General features: G+C 27.4%; 1 protein-coding gene across 1 annotated transcript; it reads left to right on the top strand.

The window, feature by feature from the left end:
• Positions 1 to 490: 490 nt before the first annotated feature.
• On the top strand, positions 491 to 26,105 carry LOC112602080 (dynein beta chain, ciliary-like). Its single transcript, XM_025350000.1, is given in 62 exon segments — positions 491 to 784; positions 2,131 to 2,244; positions 2,327 to 2,520; positions 3,390 to 3,582; positions 3,649 to 3,818; positions 4,240 to 4,358; positions 4,456 to 4,848; positions 5,315 to 5,672; positions 6,141 to 6,360; positions 6,422 to 6,499; positions 6,585 to 6,779; positions 7,742 to 7,911; positions 7,974 to 8,196; positions 9,495 to 9,622; positions 9,757 to 10,046; positions 10,129 to 10,298; positions 10,336 to 10,806; positions 10,875 to 11,101; positions 11,166 to 11,292; positions 11,357 to 11,590; positions 11,649 to 11,827; positions 11,887 to 12,022; positions 12,168 to 12,302; positions 12,395 to 12,657; positions 12,734 to 12,935; positions 13,165 to 13,389; positions 13,461 to 13,671; positions 13,740 to 13,867; positions 13,968 to 14,399; positions 14,497 to 14,670; positions 14,894 to 15,089; positions 15,431 to 15,543; positions 15,850 to 16,043; positions 16,114 to 16,333; positions 16,426 to 16,587; positions 17,262 to 17,654; positions 17,656 to 17,808; positions 17,869 to 17,913; positions 17,915 to 17,959; positions 17,961 to 18,344; positions 18,428 to 18,554; positions 18,615 to 18,748; positions 19,155 to 19,283; positions 19,706 to 19,859; positions 20,106 to 20,248; positions 20,305 to 20,474; positions 20,542 to 20,673; positions 20,772 to 20,943; positions 21,013 to 21,209; positions 21,274 to 21,784; positions 21,957 to 22,127; positions 22,287 to 22,438; positions 22,542 to 22,842; positions 23,016 to 23,033; positions 23,035 to 23,160; positions 23,236 to 23,373; positions 23,438 to 23,839; positions 23,910 to 24,152; positions 24,225 to 24,407; positions 25,309 to 25,482; positions 25,560 to 25,708; positions 25,811 to 26,105. Coding segments are annotated over 62 exon segments (12,579 nt in total).
• The last annotated feature ends 1,407 nt before the right edge of the window (positions 26,106 to 27,512 follow it).

Raw genomic sequence — 27,512 nt, forward strand, 5'->3', positions numbered from 1 at the left:
GCAACATTATTTTTGACAAAATTGATTTGGGTATTATATTGGTGAATATTTATATTTGCATTTTTTAACCATTGTAAAAGCAATATTTAAAACTATTAATGAGTACTTTCAATTTTCATGTTTTTTTTTTTTTAAATTTTTCCTCAGTCAAAAGTTTGAAAAATTAATACACAATTCTTTATAAGTTATACATAACAAATTAAACATAATTTTTTTTTATGAGCATTTGAAATTCAATTTTGAAAAAACTCGTCTAAATCTTAAACATTTGCAAGTTATATATTTATCTAATATACTGCAGAATGAGAATTCCCAGGTTTTGTTTAGTTATTAATCCATTTATGAATTATGATGATATAAAAAAAAATTCTGTTATAATAATTTTAATAGTAAACTATATATTTTTAACTGCGAGTGCGTTGTATTATTTATAATCATATTGTTACACATATATTAATTACTATGTCTTACAATTATATTGTTTTAGTCAATGATAATAAACTTGATTGATTACCAAAAATTGGAAAAAGTGGATGTGGGTGAACTTATTGGCTGTTGGTATAGTCCAATGGTTGAAAATATGTATCTTCGGTTCACAAAATTCATGGAAAAGTTGACTTCAATAGCTTACGATCCATTGGACTTATTGAACGATGCGAATAACGTCTCTTTTCTTGAGGATTACAATTACTATTTAAATATGTCGAACGATATTGACAACCGTTTAGCAACTGTCGCAAAAGCTTGTTTCCAAAACATCGACAACCTAATGTCTTTTCACAAGGTAAAATTATTATCCATTTTGTTATATTATATTATATACTATATACACATAAAGTTTTATACCGATCCTATGAAATAAAATTTAAAATAACAATACTAATTAATAATTTATGTCTATAATGAAACACTGATGATTGACGAACACATTTTTCAAAAACAAAATTTATGTTGGTAGAAAGATAATTATAATAATATGTATAATAACTTGTATTTTTTATTCAGTACCTGTCTTTAAAAAAATCTTTTTAATTTTAAGTTTTTATAGTTGTAGGCATAAATTATTTAAAAGTTAGAAACAATCTCAATATAGCTAAAAATAAAGGTGTAGGATACAGCATGTTTTTACATTTTAAACTAAATGATAATGTGTTTTTTTATGTGTGTATATACAGTTAATAGTTATAAAAATGATTCGATCTTCAACTTTGAGGTAGAATTTTTTACTTCAATTTTTTTTTTTTTTTTTCAAGTTGATAAAATATTTTTATTTGATTAAAAAGCTTGAAAATGTACTACAAAATCCCATATTAATTATTGTTTTTAAAGCTATACTAAAATATTTAAAATAATTATGCAATATTCATGTTTTCATAAGTATTTAAAATTAAAATTTTGTAAAAATTTGCAAATAGTTTTAAAATCTATAAAATTTTCAATTTTTATTGTCAGTGATTGAAAATTTAATAAAAAATTCTTCAAAAGTATTCTTATTGAAATAAAATTAATCTAATTTTTTTTTTTTTTTTTTAAGGCATTCTTAACTAGAATAGCTATCTAGGCCTATTTATAATATATACATACAATTTTTCTTACTTACATAAGTGCGATATAAAATTAATCTAAAGAATAATATGTAATCATAATTATTTTTTATAAATATTTGAATTTAAAATTTAAACAAAATTACATGTTAAAACTACGAATAATAAAAATAAAATAAAATAATGATGTTAATTATTTTATTATGATACAAAAAAATTATTCGTGGATACTTCAAACTTTTATGTATATAATATAAATCTTGCTATACGCAATGATGTTTTCAACAAATTGAGACTCGTTTTATGATTTAAGATAATACATATTTATACTACGAATCTATTAAATATAGGCTTATTATGAACTCGAAAGTCAATAACAAAAATATAATATGATAATATAGTTCGTGATATAGGATAATAGAAAATTCCCCCTTAAAATTGTTCTACATAATATATAATGATGTATCATTGAATTAAAATTCGACGCAACTACTACAGTGATTCACTCTACATCTATTGTACAGAAGACCGGTGTACCTATCCACTTGCTCACCCTTTTATAATCATATTAATCTTAAATTTACAGTTTATATTGATATTTGGTTCATCCGTGTTGAATCGACCTATCATAGCGGGTATTGTGGAAAAGCATTTCGGAAAAGTTTTGGATTTACTTGACTTAGAATTAACCCAGGAATTAGTTAGTATCAACCTTTTATTTTATTAATATTATAATTATACCGACCAAGTAGTTGAAATAATTTTTTTCTCCATGTTCTTAGAAAATTATTGACCGTCTATCAGGAATGACGATGGATACCGAAATCCAGAAAAGTGACTATTATGAAATGCGTTACATACCAGAAGAAATGGACCAAGAGTACCCACTTGTGGCTAGAGCAATCATGTGGGGTAACTCACGAATAAATAATCGATTGTGGGAAGATTTAAACGTTATTCAGACTTTTAACTTACCGTAAATATCACATAATATAATATAATATGATTTATACTACACTAGACACAACTTGTACGTGACATCAAAAGAATCTCGTTTCACCATTCTTTTGGTCGAAAAATTTTCATGGACATGTAAATGGAATATTTTTAGTATTTCAGTAACTATATAAACAGTGTGCTATTTTTATACACAAAACATGTTTCAGTCCGAAACATGACAAACGAACTTCAATTATTATATATTCGTTTTATTAAGACTTAATTCAATATAGTATAAAAACGTATAAGTGATAATAACGAATAATTAAAACTAACAAATAAACTATAAGTTAATATCTTCAAAATATTGTGAAAAGTTTACCAAGAATACTTTTACATTGAAATATATAATAATATTTCATGTAATATTATGTAATATTATTATTACATTATTATTATGTAATATTATTTTATGTAATAATATGTTTTAATATTGAAAATATTAAAACTAATAAAAGGTTATATTTGAAGACCATAAATTGGCTTCGTTATGGCTTATATAAGAACAATAGCATCGAGCAAAGTCTAGAATTATGGTTTTAAGAATTAATTATGAATGAAATAATGTTCGAGAAATCATATGAATATAAATTAAATACTTATTGATTTAAAAAGTGATATACCAGAACATATAATCTAATGTAGAAACTGTTAAATTGTAGTAACTAATAACTATTGAGTATTATAACTTTTTATAAATGAATTAACTTACTTTTTTTTTTTTATAGTATCTAGTTTTCTGTTCCTGTGCTTAATATGATAATATGCAAATGCACTTACTTTGTGATAAGTATAATTACAAATAAGTAATACTAAATAAATAAACTTAGATTCTTTGTTGTACAGAATCATGGAAACCCCGAGAGGAAATAAAATCATTATAAAGGCCGAAAAATTAAAGGAAAAATTTAAAAATTATTTAAGTCCTTTGTTTGATGAATGGAAGCGTGTTGTACCGATACAGATACAGGAAAAAATAGTTCAACCACTTTTCAAAATTAATGAAAATAACACAATCAGTCTGAACTTTTCTAAAGAAGTAATCATTTTTATTTGTTATCAATTTCATGTAATAATTGTTTTTATTTTCTTATAATATATAAAGCTGGATGCCGCAATTAAAGTAACTAGATACATAATACTCAGTAATTACAATTTCAAAAATCCAATGTTTGCGATTGAAATATATGATTTACCACTCGATGCAATTAAACTCTATAAACGAGAAAATCTGATTTTAACATATAAAAGAGATATTGAAGAAATAGTTAAATGGTTAGTGAAGTTACTTAAGCTTTTAATTTTTATATTTAGTACTTTGTTAATACATAAAAAGTTTGTTTTATTACTTAATTTATTATTAATATATCTATAAATATAGATACAATTGTTAAAATTAAAAACTTATATGCCAGATTGGAAAAACGTATATTAATATATAGACCAACCATGAGCTGCTTAATCATTTTTAAGGACCATTAGTTCACTATTGATTTATAACATGTTTACTAATTACTAATTTTGCATGCGACCGGGCATTCGAATATTAAAATATTAGGCTTAAGAATATTGTATTAACACTACAGCCTTTAAAAGTCATATTTAGTTTGTAAGCAAAATTTAAAATTATGTTCTAATAAAAATAAGCTTTGATTTTAGATATCTGTTTATTACAAAATAACATTTGCTTATTCAGGTATAATATACTAAGAACAGAAACCCACCCTACAGAATTACAGTTAATTATTGAAGAAATCGAAAATATAGATAATCTTATTGATTTCGCTCAAAAGTTTGTTACATGGAATTCAAAAGGTAAAAAAGTGTTCTTATCTCTATATAATTAATACGTACAAACACATAACGTGATATTAGACAACTAAATAAATATAGTATATCATCTTATAAATAGATATTGCTTACCCGAGCGAAAATGATTTGAATGAAGAATCGGAAAATGATGAGCCTATGTCACCCATATCGTTACAAAATACAATTAGCACTATTCATAGTTTAACTAAAAATCTTTATGAGCGAGTAATGCAAACCCACGACAATTTTCAAAAAATTATTACCCTAAGTAGTCAATGGATTAATAAGCCAATGTACGTGCGTGATAAGAGTACAAAACGAATAACGTTCGACCATAAATTGACAGGAAAAAAAATCGCTAGATACGCTGAGATACGAGACGCTAGTATTAAGATACAACGATTGCTTAAAGAAGACCTTTTATTATTTCACAATGTACCATTATTTGATCCAAATTTGAGTAAGTTGACTTCATTACATTTACCTTTAAAATGTTAAAGACATGAACATAGTATATTTTCAAATAGACATATTATCTAATTCACAAATAATGTTTCATCAATATATTTTCCTAAAATAATATTAAGTTAAAATAAAAACTTTACGGTTAATATGGTAAATAATATATAAATGAAGGATGAAAAAAATATCCATTTTTCTAAATAAAAATATAAGTTGATTATTCAATCTATGATATAGGCCTTCTTCATTTTAGAAGAAGCAGAGCAAACATAATATCCTTTACTATGTTTTTAAAGAATGATTTAATGGAATAATATTTAATATTTTTAGAGGAGAACAACTAAAATGAAAACTCAGGTAGTAATTATTTTAGAAACATTACTTATGAAACAGAATTTAGTTTAATTTATTCTATTTAATTATAAACTATGTTTATAAAGTTAATATTATAAAAATAAAATTTGTTAACTTACATTAAAAAGAAATTATTTTAGGAGACACATTTGAAGATAATTTAGAAGGAGAAGGAATAGAAGAAGAAAAAGGAGAAGAAGGAGAAGAAGAAGGAGAAAAGGTAAGAGAAGGAGAAGGAGAAGAAGAAGGAGAAGAAGGAGAAGGAGGAGAAGGAGAAGAAAATTATGGAGAAGAAAACATTGACTACATCAATCAAGAAGAAATTGTTTTAGAAGAACTACTTGTAGAAGAAGAAAATAACAGGGAAGAAAAATTAGACTTTATAGACATTCAGGCTGAAATTATTTTATCTAGCATCCAAAGAAAGCTAATGTGGGATAAATATAAGCAATATGTTGATGAAGTAGTATTTACGGGATTACAAGATGCAACTCTTTGCAGGTATGAAATATTAATTATAAAAATAGTTAATAGATAATATTAAGGTAAGAAAAAGTATAATAAACATAATAATATAACTTATTTTCACAGTAAAATAAAGTATTTTTGGTTAAGTTTATGAAAAAAAATGAAAACTATTTTTAATAATAATGTAGTGAAGCCTAACTGAAATAATAACTACGTGGTATCAGTACATTTAAAAGAGTTTTTACTATATTATTATTTATTATATTTTACCATTAGTAAAATTGTATTTAATCTTAGAATAAAAAATTTAAATTAATCAATAATAATAAATAATTTTGATTATTTTTTTTTCAACTACCTTAGTTTATCTATATAATAACGTCTTATTTGTATATTCTACGACTATTTATAATAATTAAAAATAATGTCTTAATTGATCACAAGCAATATATCTATATTTATATACAAATTTAGTCTAACTAATTTCATAAACAATTACAGTCTCAAGTATATCAACGATGAAATAATAATTGTCAATGGACCTTCGGCATTATTTTTGATTGTATACCTCTTCGATAAAAATAATTTGCCCCGTTTTTTGCCAAATTTGGAAATTGATGATGAACCAAATTTTATAAGATTAGTTACTTCTTTACTTGAAGATATGGTTGAAATGGGATTGTACATGGAAAGAATTGCCGACAGCTATCCATCATATAATGTAAAAACTTTAATACTGAGTTTGGATCTATTTAAATGTAATTTTTTATTTAAAATTGTAGGTAGATATAAGGAATGTTGAAAAGGTGATAGAATATATAGATAACACACTTGATCATGTAAAGATCACAACCGATAAAGTAAGAGTAGACCCTAATAATTATTTGTACTCATTATCTGTATTATACAGGTTGTATATTGATTCTTACTTCGGTTGTATTTTAGGCTCTTGAATATATTGTGCAGTACCAAGATTATTCTATGGTTTGGCTAACCAATCAAAATGATGCACTGTCAACTTTTTTATTATATGGTAGGGATCTAACATCGGATGAAATAGAAATTCAAAATGACGTTGACGAAGAAGGAAATCCATTAATTGAACAATCTCCCCCAAAGCTGATTGATTTTCAAAACAAAGTTTGTACAAAAATAATATACACTAATATTCGCCGCAGAATAAGAACTTACCTCGTCGTTCCCCACCGCAACCTTACCATAGTTGAGCACTACCAATATTGCATACAGAACTCCAATATCAATCAACCATTAATCGTTATACACGATTTAAACTCGCATATTCAATATAGCACTGTATATCGATCCCTTTTCGTTTTTGTTAGTCAATTAACGGCGGCTGCATACTACTTGCGTCCCGCAAAAAGGTAAATTGTACAGGTAGTAAATTAAGTAAGTAACTTGCGTCCCGTTTTGCGGACGCAACTCAACCATATTATTCTTCTTACCTGCCATTTAAGTCATGACCAAGTTGCGTCCATAAATATTATGCGTCCAGCGTTACAATAATATTGTTCATATTATTATGAGGTATGTGTAAATTGTATCTACGGGTTTATAAACGGTTTATAGTTTATTCTAAGTTTTAGTTTTAATTGACAATTGACGATTTTATAATAAAATATTTTTTAAACTATGCATAATAATTATTTGAACATGTTTTTTTACATAATCTATAAAAATTTTGTATAGTTTTATTCTTTAATGTGATGTTAATGTATTTTTAATGTAATTTAATCAAATGTAGTGGAATCATAATATGCAATAAATAAATTATAAATATATAATAATACTTTGTAATACTTGATGAGTGCTATGCTTATGCTTTATTTATGTCGGGACGCAACTAGGCTGCCTAAAAAGGTATACCGGGACGCAAATAGGCTATGACCTTGTTTTGCGAGACACAAGTTACCTACTGATAATTAATACGAACGCAAGTAGTATGCACCGTTAACGGCTACCTGCGCGCGTCAAACCTTTTTTGGTCCGCCGCCCAAGTACGTTATTTCGCGGCGAGTATATTATACTTAACTAGTTATATGAAATATACTTGTATAATACTCTTATGATATTGTATTTAGATTAACTTGTTCGATAATATGTGTCAAGAAGTCGAAAAAATAGATGAAATCATGACATTCGATGTTTGGTTAACTATAGATATTAAACCTTTTAAAAGAGATCTCTTAAAGTTAATTACCAGTTGGTCAGATTTATTCAAAACATATTTGGTCAATAAAGTGATGAACAGGTAAAGTAATATAAACTTGATAATAATACTTTTTTTTAATCTATTGTATTTCAATTATCTAGTTTGCGTTCGTTACGAGATTTCGTTGTAGAAACAGATATTGGTCTTTTAAAACCATTAGAAGAAGGTGACTATCAGGGTCTTGTAAAAATTATGGGACATTTATTTAATGTTCGAGAGAGGCAAGATGAATACGATTCAATGTTCGAGCCACTAGGAGAAATATTACATCTACTGAAAGTATATGATGTAGAAATGCCAGAAGATGTGTACATCTTGAAGCAGGTATGATCATTTTCATTAGTATGTTATAGAGTATAACTTCTATAAGTAATATTTGTTACACCTAACTTATAACTAACCAAAAAGTGTCTTAGTACAATTAAATTACACAAAAATATTCAAGCAAAACGAGATTTTGAGCAACAGATAAAATTTATTTATATTACGATAATGTGTATTTATTTATTTAGTTTATTTATTTTTGAAGCACAAAAGTCATTACATTTGTATCAAAGTTTATCTAAATAATTAGCTCGTAGAGAAGTGAGGTGGTAAAAAATATAAAATAAATTTTTTTTTCTAATAGTTGGAAAAAATAATCATCGATTAGCGGGGAATCTGAAATATTGTTAATATATTTGATTTCTACAAAATCATTTTTGTTACTTGCTGTAATTCAGAAATAAATGTAGAAATTATAAGTAATTAATTTTTTTTGTAGAAATTTTAAGATGAAATTTAGACAAAACTACGTATTTAAACGATAAACTTTGTCATGATCTTCAAATATTATTCTTAGGGACCCAAAAGTTATACAGTAGACGCCGCTTATAAGACTCACTTTGGGACCAGCACAAAGTGAGTCTTATAACCGAATGAATCTTATAATCGAAATGGAAAAAAAAATTAATTACATATTTATAAATTTTATTTTACTACATACTTTATTATTGAATAAATTTAATAATCCCGATAAAAAAAACTAAAATTATAATCGTTATAATTATCGTTGCGATAAATATAAACTTTTATCTGCGATAAAAATTATTATACGTTATAAGGTACCAACAGAAACTAGAAATAATCAACACGAATATTATTTCATTTTTCATTTCTAAATTATAACCAAAAAATTTATTTTATACTATTTATTTTACGAAATTTGAGTCTTAAAACCGATTTTTTTTTTTAATGTATTTGGATAAGTCCGGACCGTTCCAGACGATTTTGAGTCTAATAAGCGACTGAACCTTATATCCGTGAGTCTTATAAGCGGCGTCTACTGTACATATATTATAAATTTGACTAAGTATATTGAAATTTTTAAAATTGTAAAATTATCATAAATCCTAGGTTTTATAATATCTATAAAGATATAATACATTGAACTAAGGGCGGTTCAGATATTTGGAATCTATTTTAAGTTGATTTTAGTAAAAATTTAAAGTGTATACAAATACATATTTACGTTCTTAAGTTATTAATTATCAAAATTATATTTATTATTTTATCAATGATATAATACTCAAATATATTATTAAAAATATTTTTTTTATTTTAAAATTTAATTATTTTTTTAGGAATTACCGGAAAAATGGAGTACAACTAAGAAAAATGCTTTAAACATCAAATCTCAAGTAATTCCTTTAATTCAAATAGAAGGATCAATAATAATCGGAAGAATAATTTTGTTAAACGTACGTGAGACGTTTTTCAAAATGAACTTTTTAAAACAACCTCAATTTAAGTAAGTATCGAGATTGTTTTTTAATTAATTGTGTTTTTCAGTAAACCTACCTATCCTACTACAACTCATAATCAATTTTATTTAATTTTATTTAGAGCAAAATGTGAAAACCCTTATATAGAGATTGATAATGCTAATAATTCCTTATTGGAATTAGAAGAGTTGCACAAAAAATTACTTTCTCAAGCTATACTATTTGAAATTCCACAACCAGAGCCAAATATATTAGTATCAACTAAAAGAACTCTACGTCTTAATAAACAGCTATGGGATTTTGTGTATTTAGTAAAAGGTTGGATAGATATGTGGAAATCTACTTTGTGGAATAACGTAGACACCGAGAATATAGACATGGAACTTAAACGATTTGCAAAAGAATTGAAAGGTATTATATTTCCTCTTAAACAATTTTTAAATACATATTTTCAAAAACCATACTAACTAATACATATAATGAATATTTTAAGTAATGGATAAAATTATTCGCGATTGGTCGGTATTTGTATACATTGAAAACTTGATAAAAACCATGATGACGTCTTTGAGAGCATTAAGTGAATTACAAAATCCAGCAATGAAAGAACGACACTGGGCGGAACTTATGAAAGTTACAAATGTAAAATTATTTAAATTTGATGTTAAGATAATATATTTATACTATTAAATCACTTTAGGTTAAGTTTTCCATTGAGAAATCGACAACACTAAATGATTTAGTATCACTAAATTTACATGTATATGAAGATGATATAAAAAATATTGTCGATAAGTCTGTAAAAGAAATGAGTATGGAAAAGTCTTTGAAAGAATTTAATGAAACTTGGAATGCAATGTCATTCGAGTATCAGCCCCATCCTAGGACAAAAGTTAATTTGCTTAAAGTCAGGGAAGAGATAATAGAAGTCTTAGAAGATAATCAAGTCCAATTACAAAATATGCTAAGCTCAAAATTTGTTGGATATTTTTATAATGAAGTGTCCAATTGGCAATTTAAGTTAAACACAGCTGATCGAGTTATAAATTTGTGGTTGGAAGTACAAAGAATATGGGCTTATCTGGAAGCAATTTTTATCGGTTCTGGTGATATACGGGTACAATTGCCAGAAGATACGAGAAGATTTGAATTACTCGATAAGGAATTTAAGGTGAATGAAAATAAAAATAAAATATAACTATCAATAATAAAAATTAATTAAATGTGTTGTATAAATAGTCATTACTAGTGGATATAAAAGCCAATCCAAATGTTGTAAAGGGCACTAGTAAACCTGGATTGTACAATAAACTTGTCAATATACAAAATGAACTGTTTAAATGCGAAAAAGTTTTAGCTCAATACTTGGAAACAAAACGCTTAGCTTATCCAAGGTTTTATTTTATATCATCCGCTGATTTATTAGATATACTATCAAATGGCAATAGTCCGGAGTCCGTTTGCAAGTAAATTAAGCTAGTGTATTAAATTATTTGTTACATAAAACTATAAATTTATTCATAACTGCAGACATTTGATCAAGCTATATGACTCGATGGCAAAAATTAAGTTTATTAGAGATAAATTAGGGGCTGGAATGTACGCTAAAGATGGCGAATATGTCGAATTTAATGGAACTTGTGAATGTTCCGGACAAGTAAAAAAACAACGCATCTCGGATTTATATTTTTAATTGATCAACATTTGTTTTAAATGTTTAGGTTGAAAAATGGCTAAATAAATTGACGGACACAATGCGTTCATCAGGCCGTCAGTACTTCAATAAAGCAGTGAAATCCTACGATGATAAACCAAGAAGATTGTGGATATTTGATTATCCGGCTCAAACAGCTTTATGCGGTGTTCAAATATGGTGGACTGCTGAAACCAACGAAGCCTTTGCTCAGCTTGAAATAGGTCATGAAAACGCATTGAAAGAATACAACAAAAAACAAGTAGTTTAAGTTAATAATAGCTTATTGTATAAATACTAATATATTATTATGATTTTAGATAGTACAGTTGAACGAACTTATCGATTTGTTATTGGAAGACTTGACCAAAGGAGATCGACAAAAAGTGAATACAATTTGTACTATTGACGTACATTGCCGGGACGTAGTGGCGAAAATGATTCAACAGAAAATTGAAACCGGTTCTGCTTTTCAGTGGCAATGCCAACTAAGACACAGGTAATATATTAATGTAAAATTAATTTTGAAATCTACAAATTTTTGTATTTTCATAAAAGATGGGATTTTGATGAATCAGATTGTTTTGCTAATATTTGTGATGCGCAATTTCGGTATTGGTATGAATACTTAGGAAATACTCCTAGACTGGTTGTAACTCCTTTGACCGATAGATGTTACATAACGTTAACACAGGTAATTTTAACTATACGTCAAGATTGGATATGTATCAAAATTTACGTATAAACTCGTATCTTCAATTAAACAATTAAATACAACATGATCAAGCCATATAATGTAGATTAATCACATTTATTTTTTATACATATGCTTTAAATAGTCATTACATCTAATAATGGGTGGCGCTCCTGCTGGACCAGCAGGTACTGGAAAGACTGAGACTACCAAAGATTTAGGAAAAGCCATAGGAATGATGGTCTACGTTTTCAATTGCTCAGAACAAATGGACTATAGAGTGAATTAATAATATTATTTATTTCTAAATAAAATATTTTGCTTTTTATTGACATACGTGTTAATATTTTTTAAATAAAATCTCGGTTCTAGTCATGTGGTAATATTTACAAAGGCCTTGCTCAAACCGGTGCTTGGGGATGTTTTGATGAATTCAATAGAATATCCGTTGAAGTGTTGTCCGTGGTAGCAACTCAAGTTAAATCTGTATTAGATTCCATTAAAGCAAAAAAGAACACATGTTTTTTGTTGGGTGACAATGTTAATCTCATTCCAACCATCGGTATGTTTATTACAATGAACCCTGGATACGCGGGACGAGCTGAACTTCCTGAGAACCTTAAAGCATTATTTAGGTAAATCAACTAACATTTTCTAAGATTTTTGACGTTTCTTGTGTGTTAATTTCAAATTTCAAATATATTTATGTAGGCCTTGTGCTATGGTCGTCCCAGATTTTGAATTAATTTGTGAAATTAACTTAATTGCTGAAGGATTTCAAAATGCAAGATTACTTGCTAGAAAATTCTTAACGCTATATTCGCTTTGCAAAGAACTTTTATCTAAACAAGATCATTACGATTGGGGTCTAAGAGCAATTAAATCACTATTGGTTGTTGCTGGATCATTAAAGGTAAAAATCGAATTATGATATTATAGTTCGTATAAATATAATAATATGTACTTATTATAATAATTGATTAGACATTTGAATTTATTATATTTTACGTAGAATCTTTTATAATAAAATTACCAATCTTAACTAAATTAATTGTATTAAACATAATGGTATATCTATCTTAGATTAAAATGAATTTATATTTTTAGAAAAAAATTATAAAGTTATCATATTTTAATTTTAGCGAGCAGACAGAAATCGTCCGGAAGATGAAGTTCTAATGCGAGCTCTTCGAGATTTTAACACTCCAAAAATTGTAACAGAAGATACTACTATATTTATGGGACTTATCGGTGACTTGTTTCCTGCGTTAGATGTGCCCCGAAAGCGTGATTTAGAATTCGAAAAACAAGTTCGTCAAGCAGCGATTGATTTGAAACTCCAACCAGAAGATAACTTTATTCTTAAGGTTCTTAAAAAAAAATAATAATAACTATTAAGAATATTTTATTGATAGTAATGTGGATTTTGTTCACGCAGGTAGTACAATTAGTAGAGTTATTAGAAGTCAGACATTCAGTTTTCATAATTGGATTGGCTGGTACGGGCAAGTCCGAAGTGTGGAAAACACTATATAAGACTTATACAAACCTAAAGTTACAACCGTATTTCAATGACATTGAACCAAAAGCAGTAACTAATGATGAGCTATTTGGTGTCATTAGTCCGACTACCAGAGAATGGGTAGACGGTAAGTTTTCATACGCCAATATAATTGTAGTGTGTAGTTATACTAACATTATCCACATTTTCGAGTAGGATTATTTTCGTGCTTAATAAGAGATCAATCACAAATGTCTGGTGATGGATCTAAATGGATGGTAATGGATGGTGACATAGATCCGATGTGGATTGAGTCGTTAAACACAGTGATGGACGACAATAAAGTACAAAATCCTTTCAGTCTTATACGATTATTACATTTTTTTTTGAATAAAAAATGGACTTATATCACCATGTGTACACGTACTATGTTATACATTACAGGTATTGACATTAGCGAGTAATGAACGTATTGCTCTGACGCCAACAATGCGTCTACTATTTGAAATATCCAATTTGCGGTCAGCTACGCCAGCCACTGTTTCTCGAGCTGGTATACTTTACTTAAACCCTACAGATCTCGGCTGGAACCCATATGTTGCTAGTTGGATTGACACTAGGGAAAACGCTACCGAAAAAGCCGCTCTTCTGGTACTGTTTGAGAAATATGTGCCAATCTGCTTAGAGGCGCTGAAAACCAAATTCAAAATCATAACACCCATACCGGAAATAACGCACATACAAATGTTGTGCACGTTACTCAATTGTCTTCTGACTCCAATAAATTGTCCTCCGGAAACCACAAGAGATGTTTACGAAATATACTTTGTATTCGCTTGTATTTGGGCTTTTGGATCGGCGACATTCCAAGATCAGGTGCCTATAATTAAAATTATTGTTTATTGTATTTAGCGCTTCATATAATTAATATATACTACATATTTATTATAAAGATAATTATATATTCATATAGTTGATTGATTGGCGAGTTGAATTTTCCAAATGGTGGTTAACAGAGTTCAAAACAATTAAAATCCCATCATCAGGAAATGTCTTCAATTATTTCATCGATTCTGAATCGAAACAGTTTCTTCCTTGGTCAGATCTTGTATCACCATTTGAACTTAATCCAGATGTACCTCTACAAGTAATGATTATATTATTTAATTAAAACAAATTAGAATTATAAATCATATTAATTGAAAAAAGTATAATTACTCTTACATTTTTTTTCCGAATCGTATTATTTTAATGTCCAAGTTTATTGCAAATTATGGTAATTGAAGTTTTATTGTATTCTAGCCATTCTTGGCCTTCTTACGATCAATCAACAATATTTATTATTTTTAAATGATTATAATTATTTACAGCAAACACTCGTTAACACAACAGAAACAACTAGAATAAGATATTTCCTCGACTTATTAGTTGATAAAAAGAAGGCAATTATGTTGGTTGGAGCCGCTGGTACTGGAAAATCAGTTATAATAAATGATAAACTCAAATCACTTTCTAATGATTTATATGCGGTTGCAAATGTACCACTTAACTTCTACACAACATCTGGTACTTAAACTAAATATTTATGAATTATGATGAATGATAATTATATTTATGATTGAAGGTGTTAAACTTAACCTAACTTTCGACTTAAATTTTTAAGCACAAGTTTTGTAAACAAAAATGAATAATGCATAATTAGTAGTAAATAATTATTTATAAACTCAATGGTTATATTATGTTTGTGTATATGATGAATGATAATCTTATAGTTGTATACTGTTATTATTCTTTATATATATAATTAATGCTAGGTAATACTTTAAAAATGGATCTCTTAAAGCATACAATCATAAACATTACTAAAACAGTATTAAATATCTTATACTATAATTTATTTTTACCAGAAATGTTACAAAAAATTTTGGAAAAACCACTTGAGAAAAAATCCGGGAGAAACTTTGGTCCACCGGGTGGAAAATTACTAATTTATTTTATTGATGATATAAATATGCCAGAAGTAAGTTAATATTTTATAAATAAAGTTATTTATTTTAAATAACTATTGTATAAACATATCGCTATTGTAATAAAAAAATAAAAACTAAAACTATTATTACAATAATGAAGGTATCTCTTTAACAAATAAATTTGACTGCCTATTATACAATGATTAAAGTAATATAATACAGGTAATAATAATTTAATTATTTTGATGAACAATATTTTAAAATAGTATATTATAATTTGTAACAGATCTTAAAATTAATTTTTATAACAATATTTTTTTTTTCTATACATAATTTTTTTTAATGTAAATGAATAGGTAGACCCTTATGGAACTGTGCAGCCTCATACTCTCATCAGACAATTTATGGATTATAATCATTGGTATGACAGAACTAAGTTATGTCTAAAAGATATACAAAACGTCATGTTTGCTTCGAGTATGAATCCTACTGCTGGAAGTTTTACTATTGACTCTCGACTGCAGAGGCATTTTTATGTATTTGCTCTAGGGTAAGTCTTAAGATTTTTATAAAATTCTTGATTTATTTATTCTCTTATGATATATAGCAATGTATTTTAGATTTCCATCAAATGATGCATTGTACACAATTTACTCTTCAATTTTAACTCAGCATTTAAAAAACCCAATAAATAAATTCAACAACACTGTAATGAAATTAGCAGATATAATTGTGCAATTGGCGATAAGTTTTCATAACAAAATTCTTACAGTATTTTTGCCTACAGCTATTAAGTTTCATTATATATTCAATCTTAGAGATATGAGCAATGTTTTTCAAGTAAAATCTTATTCTTTACTTAACTAAAATATAAGAAAATTTTAAATAAAATTGTTTTGAAATAATTTTGTTGATATTTTTTTATTAAAAAGGGAATAATGTTTACAACTGGTGAATGTGTCTCAACAACAAGTTCTTTTATTCGCCTCTGGCTTCACGAGACTAGTCGAATTTACAGCGATAAATTAATTGAAAATAAAGATCAAGAAACCTTTTCAAAAACAATCAATGAACAAATAAAGAAAACTTTTAATGTGAGTATTTTATATTATTAATTAATCATTTTTGTTGTTTTTTAACACTTCCAAAAAAAATTTTCATGCAGACCTTAGTAATTGAGGTAAGATTATTACATTTTATTCATTGTTTAATTTAGTTTTAATCTTAAGATATGTTTAAATTAGCCATTTATTTAAACATATCTTAAGATTAAAACTAAATTAAACAAACAGTGAACTTTATAAAAATAATATTATCATAATTTTAGTTTTTAATATTTGTTACTAATTCTATATTATTTTAATTGTATGTTTATCATATTAATATTTTTATTGTTTGTTTTTCAAGATCTATGTAAATAAAAAAAAATTTTCTTAATTTTTTAAGAAAATCATTTGTTAGATAAGTCTTTAAAGGCCCCAACATGAGCATGCTGTGTGGAGTCCATTATTCTGTTGATATAAATAAATCATGCTAGCACACAATAACACTAATATGAATTTGTAAACTATAACAAGTGCTTTTTTTATTGTTACATTATAAAAATATTATGTTTTTATCTAAAACGTAATAAATTAACACTATGTATATTGATATACCTAGAAGAAATTATTAAAAAATTAAAAATTAATATAACTTTATAATGCTATATACAATTTTTTTTTTCAAAAAGTTTTTTTAAATTAATACAACGGACATATATTAACAGGATGTTCCAGAAAATGAATACTTGATAAGCCCATTAATATTTTCACACTTTGCGGATGGTATTGGTGATCAAAAGTATATGCCAGTGCAATCGTGGTCCACACTCCAAAAATTATTAAATGATGCATTGAATTCATACAACGAATTTGTGGGGGCAGTTAACTTGGTGCTATTCGAAGATGCAATGTCACATGTTTGTCGTATAAACCGTATACTTGAACTTCCCAGAGGCAATGCATTGCTCGTTGGAGTGGGTGGCAGTGGTAAACAGTCGTTGGCCCGACTGTCAGCTTTTATATCTTCGTTAGAACCGTTCCAATTACAGTTGAGATCTTCATACGGTATTTCTGATTTAAAAGCTGATCTAGCCACTTTATACATAAAAGCTGGGTTAAAAAAATATTGGCATCATGTTCTTGATGACTGATTCTCAAGTAGCCGATGAGAAGTTCCTTGTACTCATTAATGACATGCTTGCTAGTGGTGAGATTCCAGAGTTATTTGCCGATGACGAAGTCGATAATATAATTCAAACTATTTCTCCAGAGGTTTAATAACAAATTAGTTTAATTTATAAATAATTTAAAATCGACAATCCATAATTACAGGTTAAAGCAGCTGGTTTACCAGAAACTAAAGAAAACTGTTGGCATTTTTTTCATTAACAAAGTGAGATCATTAATCAAGATTGTATTGTGTTTTTTCACCGGTCGGCAACACATTAAGAATTCGATCTAGACGGTTTCCAGCTTTAGTTACTTGCACTTCTATCAACTGGTTTTACGAATGGCCTCAAGAAGCTTTGGAATCCGTATCGTTCAGATTTTTAAGCGATTTAATCGAACTTCCAGCCAAACTAAGAAAACCAGTATCTCTATTTATGGCCAACGTACATAGTTCAGTAAATGATATGTCGCTAAGATATTTCACAAATGATCGTCGTCACAATTATACAACACCCAAATCATTTTTGGAACAAATTAATCTCTACATGAAATTATTAGTGTCGAAGACCGATGATATTAAATACGGTATCTCCCGATTCCAAAATGGTATTAAACAACTTTTATCATGTGCAGCTCAAGTAAGTTAAAATAAAATTAAAAAATCTATTTAACAATAATGTTGGTCATTTACGGTTTATTTAATTAAGTATTTTTTTTATAGGTCGATGTTTTAAAAGTTGAATTAGATATACAAGAAATTGAATTAACCAAAAAAAATACTAAAGCTGAAGAGCTTATCAAAGTGGTCCAAAAAGAAACAGAGAAAGTGAAGTATGAAAAATACAAAGGTATTTATATTAATTTAAAATAAAATTCATGAATTTGATGCATATTTACTTTTTGTACAGCTGCTGAAGAAGAAGATAAAGTAAAATTGATTGAAGAAGATGTTGGTTTGAAACAACGAATTTGTGCAGAAGATTTAGAGAAAGCAGAACCGGCGTTGGTAGCAGCACAAAGTGCTTTAGATACCTTAAATAAAGTAAATATACTATATTAATAACACCTTGAAAAAAGCAAAATGCAATCATAATAGTTGATAAATCAATTTATACAAAATATAAACACTTATAAAAGTGTAAAAGAAGACAAAAATACTTAATAAAGATAAATTTAAAGAAAAAATTATATCCACAAAAAAAAATACATTATCAAAATTTTTATTTTATTTTATTTTTTTTTTTTTGTTGTAATTTTCAATTGTAGTTATTTTTATAAATTTAAATTATATGTACTTAAACATTTTCAATTACATAGGTTATATCGAATAATTTCATAAAATAATTATAACATATTATTTAAATATTTATAAAAATTAAGTTTATAACAATAATTATGTTATATTTGGATTAAAGCAATATTTAACTGATTTTTATTTAATGTTTTAGAATAACTTAACAGAACTAAAATCATTTGGATCTCCTCCGTTAGCAGTAATAAATGTATTATCAGCAGTTATGGTATTACAAGCTAAAAAAGGAAAAATTCCAAAAGATAGGAGTTGGAAAGCTTGCAAGGTACCTACATATTAATTTGTGTAATTTTGTAAAAGAAGTTTAATAATTTAATATTTTAAACGAAAATCTAGGTAGAAATAAAATTGTAATTAATTATTGTATGAACTATGAATATATAAAATTAAAACAATATATTTTAAGTTTATTAATTAAAATAAAATATATACCTATCTATACTGTATACTAAATTAATATACTACTATTTTGCATGTATAAAATAAAATATTGTATAAATTTTATCTGAGTATCAAAATTGTGTTTTTAAAACGCATATACCTACTTAAATTGTAATTATAAACAATTTTATTTTCAAACACTGCAATTTTTTTTTTTTTTTTTATACATCATTGGTAGCGAATAAGCGACTATTAGAATTATTTATTAAACTTAATGTACAATTTATTTTCTTATGTAATATATAGGTTATGATGGCAAAAGTTGATGGATTTTTGGATTCACTTATACACTATGATAAGGAACATATACATCAAGATATAGTTAAAGCAATTCAACCTTATTTGAAAGATCCTGAATTTAACCCAGATCTAATCGCTGCAAAGTCTTCGGCTGCTGCTGGTAAGTAAAATTAAAATCTAATTCATAAAAGTAATACAATTTATCTAAGTTTGTATTTAATATTATTATTATTATTTATATATATTAATAATATAAATCTTTAACTATATAATACATGAATGGTAAATATAAATAATTATGTATAGATATAACAAGTTTCAAAAATATTTTTAAAACAATAAACTATATTTAAAATTTTATATTTTATATTTATAATAATTCATAACAATGAATTTTATATTCAAGGTCTATGTAAATGGGTAATAAATATAATGAAGTTTAATAATGTTTGGCAAGTTGTGGAGCCAAAACGAAAAGCTCGAGATCAAGCAAATGAAGAACTAAGTGCTGCAAGGAACAAGCTTATGGAGATTAGAAATATGATTAATGTAAAGTTTAATTGAATAATAAATTATGCAGTATTTTATATAGACTATGATTTTAGGAATTGGAAAGAAAACAAAAAATTTTAACAGATGAGTTTAATAGCGCCGTAGCTGAAAAAACAAATTGTCAAAATCAAGCTGATGAAACATCTATGAGGATCGATTTAGCAAACCGACTTGTAAATGGTTTAGCGTCAGAAAATGTCCGGTGGAAAGAAAGCGTTTCGATGTAAATTATTTTAACATTATATTTATAGAAAAAATAAAACAATAAAATATTTTATTTTATACCTTAGGTTGCAAAAAAGTTTGCAAACTTTACCAGGGGATACACTCATGGTTTCTGCCTTTGTATCATATGTTGGTTACTTTACAAAAACGTATCGTCAAGAACTAATTCAAAATGCATGGTTACCTTTTTTTCAAAGAAGTTAAGGTAAATTTTCATATACGTAAACAAATCAAATCAAAATCAAAATATTTTATATATATATAACCTTGAGCACTAAATTTATAAAAATTTAAATTTTCAGCCTGAGATACTAATAACAGAAAATTTAGATCCACTATCTTTGCTAACTGATGATGCACAAATTGCAGCTTGGAATAATGAAGGTTTACCAAATGATAGGATGTCATCTGAAAATGCAACAATTTTAATGAACTCTGTTCGATGGCCACTAATGGTTGATCCTCAGGTATGAGCTATTTTTATTTTTAAACAATATTTGAATAAATATTACATAGTGAAGTTTATTTTTAAATAGCTTCAAGGAATTAAATGGATTAAAACTAAATATGGAAGAAACTTAAGAATTACCAGACTGAACTACAAAAATTATTTGTTAGATATAGAACTTTGTGTTAGAAATGGGAACGTTCTATTGATCGAGAATATAGGAGAAAACATTGACCCTGTCTTGGACAACATTATTGGTCGAAATTTAATAAAAAAAAGGAAGGTAAACAATATTTTTGATATTAATCTATATTTATATTCAATTTCTATTAATATATAATTATAGTGCTATAAAAATCGGTGAAAAAGAGATTGATTACAATGCAAATTTCCGTCTTATATTGCACACAAAATTATCAAACCCACATTATAAACCAGAATTGCAAGCACAGACAACACTTATAAACTTCACTGTTAACCGTGATCAACTTGAAGATCAATTATTGGCAGAAGTAGTGAAAGTTGAAAGACCTGATTTAGAAAGAATGAGAATCGACTTAACCAAACAACAAAATAGTTTTAAAATTATACTGAAAAAACTTGAAGATGATTTATTACAAAGACTGTCTTCAGCTGATGGCGACCAGATACTTGGTGACAAGGAACTTGTTTTAAACCTTGAAAAATCCAAAAGAACTGCAACAGAAATTGAATTAAAAGTGGCTGAAGCGAAAATAACATCAAAAGAAATTGACACTGCCCGTGAAGAATATCGTGTTGCTGCAACACGAGCATCAATAATTTACTTTATAATGAATGATTTAGTAAAAATAAATCCAATGTATCAGTTTTCTCTAGAGGTAAACTGTTAAATTTGATACAGACTAATTGTTTTAAATTGGATTCATATCATTTAATTTTTTTTATTTACATAGTAGTTATATTTTACTTCAATCTCCTTATTAAAATGAATTTTTTAATTATTTTTAAGCTCAGCACATGGATCGATTTATATTTCATATTTTTGTCTAGGCTTTCAATGTTGTCTTTCAACGATCTATGAATAACGCGGAAAAAGCAGACACTTTAAATAAGCGAATAGCTAATTTGGTTGATAATATAACTTATCAAACCTTCATTTATACTAGTAGAGGATTATTTGAAAAGGATAAGTTAATATTCATCTGTCAAGTGACTATTCAGGTGCATATATAAATATATGACTATGATAAGCTATTATTTTCGAATAATATTGTTAACGTCTATTTAATGAGTTTTACTTTAAAATTTTTATTTAATTATAGATAACTGATAACACTAATAACGTTTAAAAAAACAAATAATAAATTCATTGTGTTTTAGATACAACTTCAAGCGAATAAGATAAAACCAATAGAGTTGGAATATGTATTGAGAAGGCCAATAGTTGCTGGATTATCTAGTCCATTTGATTTTATTTCATCGAATGTATGGGGAGCTATTAAGTCACTTGTTTTAGCTAATGAAGAATTTGGGTAAGAAAAAAAATTACTTTTTAAAAAATGCTTAACTTATATTATATTAATTTATTATTATAATAAAGAATAATTTGTTAAAAATATTTATTTATTGTTAAAGAGGTCTAGATAAAGACATTGAAACTTCTGGTAAACGATGGCAGTTATACATTGATAGTGAAGCTCCAGAGAAAGATAAACTACCACAAGAATGGAAAAACAAAACTCCATTCCAGAAACTTTGCATAATAAGAGCTTTAAGAACTGATCGAATGACTTATGCTGCCAAAGTATATGTCCAAGAAATTCTTGGCCTTCAATATGTCAATTTTAGGCCTTTGGAGTTCATTGATTCATTTAAAGAAACTACTTCTAGAACACCTGTATTTTTTATATTATCTGCTGGAGTGGATCCAACACGTGTAATTATTAAATTATAATTGATATTTATTAATTATTTATATGTTAATTATTGAAACGAGTTAAACTACTTACAATTACGTATGGTATAAAAATCATAGTTACACCATGTTACATTTTAAATGGTTGTAAAAATACAATTCACTTGTTTATTACAAAATATATTATATTGAAGGACGTCGAAGCTGTTGGTAAAAAAAAAAGGATTTACAATTGAAAAAAAGAACTTCCATAACATATCTTTAGGGCAAGGACAAGAACAAGTGGCAGAAGATGCTATAGAGTTGAGTTCTCGGTTGGGTAACTGGGTCATGTTACAAGTAAATATTAAATTATAATTGATCGATAATCATTAATTCAATATAACATATGATGTCATTATATTTGTTTTAAAGAATGTACATTTAGTACAAAAATGGTTGCCTACTTTGGATAAAAAAATGGAAGCATCTTTTGAACATCCACATGTCAATTATAGAATATTTATTAGTGCTGAACCCGCCCCTGATCCACTCTATCATATTATTCCTCAAGTATTTCCACTATAAATTAAATGATATTAATTCTTAAGCGTAACATTTTTGTTTATCTTTTTAGGGTGTTTTGGATTCTTCAATCAAAATAACTAACGAACCACCAACAGGAATGATGGCAAATTTGCATAAAGCTTTAGATAATTTTAACCAAGATACTCTTGAGATGTGTTCGAAAGAATCAGAATTCAAAGCGATATTGTTTAGCTTGTGTTATTTTCATGCATCCATACAGGAAAGATCAAAGTTTGGAGCTCAAGGATGGAATAGATCATATCCATTTAATGTAGGCGATTTAACTATTTCTGTGAACGTTTTATATAATTATCTCGAAGCCAACACTAAAGTTCCTTGGGAGGACCTTAGATATCTTTTTGGAGAGATCATGTATGGTGGACACATTACTGACGACTGGGATAGAAGATTATGTCGGACTTATCTTGAAGTTTACATGAATCCAGATCTAGTACTTTAAAAAATATTTACATTCATATATGCAATTTTATATAATGAAATTTCGTTATTTAAAATAATAGATGGAAGGAGATCTTTCATTTGCACCTGGTTTTGTGGCACCACCAAATACGGACTATAAATTATATCATGAATACATAGATGATTTATTGCCATCAGAAAGTCCAATACTGTATGGACTTCACTCGAACGCTGAAATTGGCACACTCACTGCAAGATCTGATAACTTATTCAAAACTCTATTGGAAATGCAACCTAGAGACTTAGGTTCATCCGGTGGAACTGGTATGTCAAGGGATGAAAAAGTAAATTGAACTTCACTCGTGATAAAAATTTAATTTATAGGACATATCGCTATAAATACCGTGTAATTCTAGGTTAAGCAAACTTTGGATGATGTTCTTGATAAAGTTCCAGAACCGTTTAATTTAATAGATATGATGAGTAAGGTTGAAGAACAAACTCCATACGTAATAGTATCATTCCAAGAATGTGAGCGAATGAATTCGTTAATGAACGAAATAAGACGGTCATTAAAAGAGCTACATTTAGGATTAAAGGTAATAATTATTTATTTAATGACTTAATAACACGGATGATAATGAAACAATTAACAAAAGACAGAAATCACAATATTAAAATAATTAGTTTAATTTCAATTAAGTACAAAAAGAATAATTAACAATAATTAGATTAGAAAAAAAAATTATATTGATATACGTATTATTAACATAGTTCTGAATTATTCCATTAATATTTATTCAAGAATTATATTATTTGTGTTAATTTTAGAAAGAATATAAAATAAATCATTATTTTTGATATTTTTTGTTAACATTTATTTTATTGATCTCTTAGTTAATAAATACTAATTAAGTATCTACTTTATTGTTTAAAAGTTTCTGAACAAATGAATAATTTTTAGTGGTTTTAAAAACCCGAAAATGGTATTATAATCAAAGAGTAGTAATCAATGAGTATTACAATATATAGGTACCTATATATTCATAACACATAAATTCAAGAAAATAATTTTAAACTAATTCTAATTGGTTTACATATCCTTAATTATATGTTTTCAGATAATAGAGGACGTCGTCTTAATATTTGGGAGGTTAAAAGCAAAATGTATGCTTAACAGAATCATTTAATTTAGAACAATATATCTTTATAAATCTTATATTAAACAATATTTTAGGTATTTTTATAGAATCAATAAAAAAAAATAATAATAAAAAATAGTTTAGAATCAATGTACACGCTTAAATTCTTGACAGTGGAGCTCTTGGATAATGGAATAAACTTGTTTTTGTAACAAATATTGAAACAAAAATAACAAAATACTTATCATTTTATATCTTTACTATGCTTAGCTAAAATCTTATCCGTACTTATATATTTTCCACTTCTCCCATTTATCGAGGTTTACTAGATAAATAATTGGCGTTTCCTAAAATTTAGGGTGAACTGACAATAACAGCAGATATGGAGGCGTTAGAAGAATGTTTATTCATGGATAAAGTGCCGCCTAGATGGGAAAAGCTTGCCTACCCGTCATTATTGGCTTTAGCAGCTTGGCATACAGATTTATTGAAAAGATTACGTGAACTAGAATCTTGGGTTAGCGAATTTCAGGTAAACTATGACTTATCAACTAAAAATACGAAATCATTACAAATATTATAAACAAATCTATTAAATTGTTGTCTTAGCTTCCATCGTCAGTATGGTTAGGTGGATTTTTCAACCCACAATCATTCTTAACTGCTATAATGCAGAGCACAGCTCGAAAAATGGGATGGCCTTTGGATAAGATGTGCTTACAATGTGATGTGACAAAAAGATACAATGAAGAAATCACGTAAGTTAGCAAATAATCCTAGAAATTTAACCAACTGATGTTGAATATTCTAATATTATAAAATACGCTTAAACATTGTCTTGTCGTCTTGGGATATTTTAGGGTAGCACCCAGAGAAGGCGCTATGATAAATGGATTGATATTAGAAGGTGCTCGTTGGGACTTGATCACGGGTTGCATTGTTGAATCAGTTCCAAAGGAATTGTTTCCAATAATACCGGTGATACATATAAAAGCTATCATCAAAGACAAACAAGATTTGCGAAATATTTACGAATGCCCGGTTTACAAAACCAAACAAAGAGGCCCTACATATGTGTGGACATTTAATTTAAAAACACGGCAAAAATCGTCCAAATGGATTTTAGCTGGTGTAGCAATACTACTTAGTGTTTAGCTTAATATAAATAGAGTACACAATTATTTGTGATGAGATATAAATAAGTTCAATAAACATTTGATAATTTGACGTTTTTATAATTATTATTTATCACTGAACTATTAAGCTACTATTACCGTTACATCTACTGACAACTAACTATTCAGTTAAGCGATACGTTCACGTCAATACAAAAACAAATTAATATACCTACTATAAATGTTGATGTGTGAATTCTAATCATCTGATTCATTATAATTCATAAGTGTAACTTACACAATACAAAAAAATAAGCTAACCTTATCGCACGCTAATGTCCGATCGCCGACCACTCCTACGCACGCAATTCCGATTGAAAAAAAACGCGACGTTGTTTTTAATTTTTTCACGAGAGAGAGCGATGTGGCGATTTAGTCGTGTTATCTCCACCAAAGCCATGTTTTTATACCTTTATGTTTTTTGTATTTATTATAATTATTAAAACACGTGTTATGTGTTCCTCGTTTGGACTCCTCCTCTCACGGCACGACTCACCAGCGATGCTAACGACATCTCAAGGCACCAACCGCCTCGCTCGCTCGAGTTTTTATGCGCCCGCTCACAACATCCAACATCTCCGAACGCTCACCGTATGGTTACCTGCCGATACGCACCGATACGCACCGCGTCTCGAAATCGCTGTTCTCCGTACAAAACCACGTGACCGGACGTGACACCGTTGTGGCGTTGTTCCGAACGCCATCCGAAACGCGTTTGTCATATTATCACTATTTTACTTAGTGTTATATTTTTTTGTACGTAAACTGTTTTATCTTTTCCCGTTACGAATTATACACACTCGTAATAGGTACTTCTAACGACGCCATTTTTTCCACTTCATTCTTCTTCTAGAGTCGGATTTATGCTGATCCGATTGTCGCTGTGCGAGTGCGTAGGGGATATTGGTTTACATCGCCTAAGCTTTCCACGATCACAGCCGGCTGGACTTAAAAAAAAAAATGGTTCCGAATTTATAGCTCCCGCTAGGGTGCGTTACAAAGTAGTAGTCATAATCATTTTACACAAGTACTATATGAATATAGGATATTTTGTAATTTTAGTATTATAAACATGGACGGAACTACAGATTTTTATTAGACAGAGCCACTTTTCTTGATCAATTCCGGTATCTAAATAAACTGTGGGAGGAGTGGTGAAAAACTCAATATTATTATCATTTTTTTTTTTTTAAATTTATTTGTTGTATTTATACACACTTTTGTATATTTGTGTTAAATATCCACGAATTTTTATTAATAATGCATATATATATATATTATATGAGTATTTACAGTTCAATATTTTTTTCTGTTTTAAGTCGAAATCCCAATTTCTTTGATTCAACATATTGTTACTTATGTACTGTTATACTTGTATAGCATTCTA

The sequence above is a fragment of the Melanaphis sacchari genome, unplaced genomic scaffold (assembly GCF_002803265.2).
Source record: "Melanaphis sacchari strain LSU unplaced genomic scaffold, SCAv2.0 Contig81_pilon_pilon, whole genome shotgun sequence".
NCBI lineage: Eukaryota > Metazoa > Arthropoda > Insecta > Hemiptera > Aphididae > Melanaphis > Melanaphis sacchari.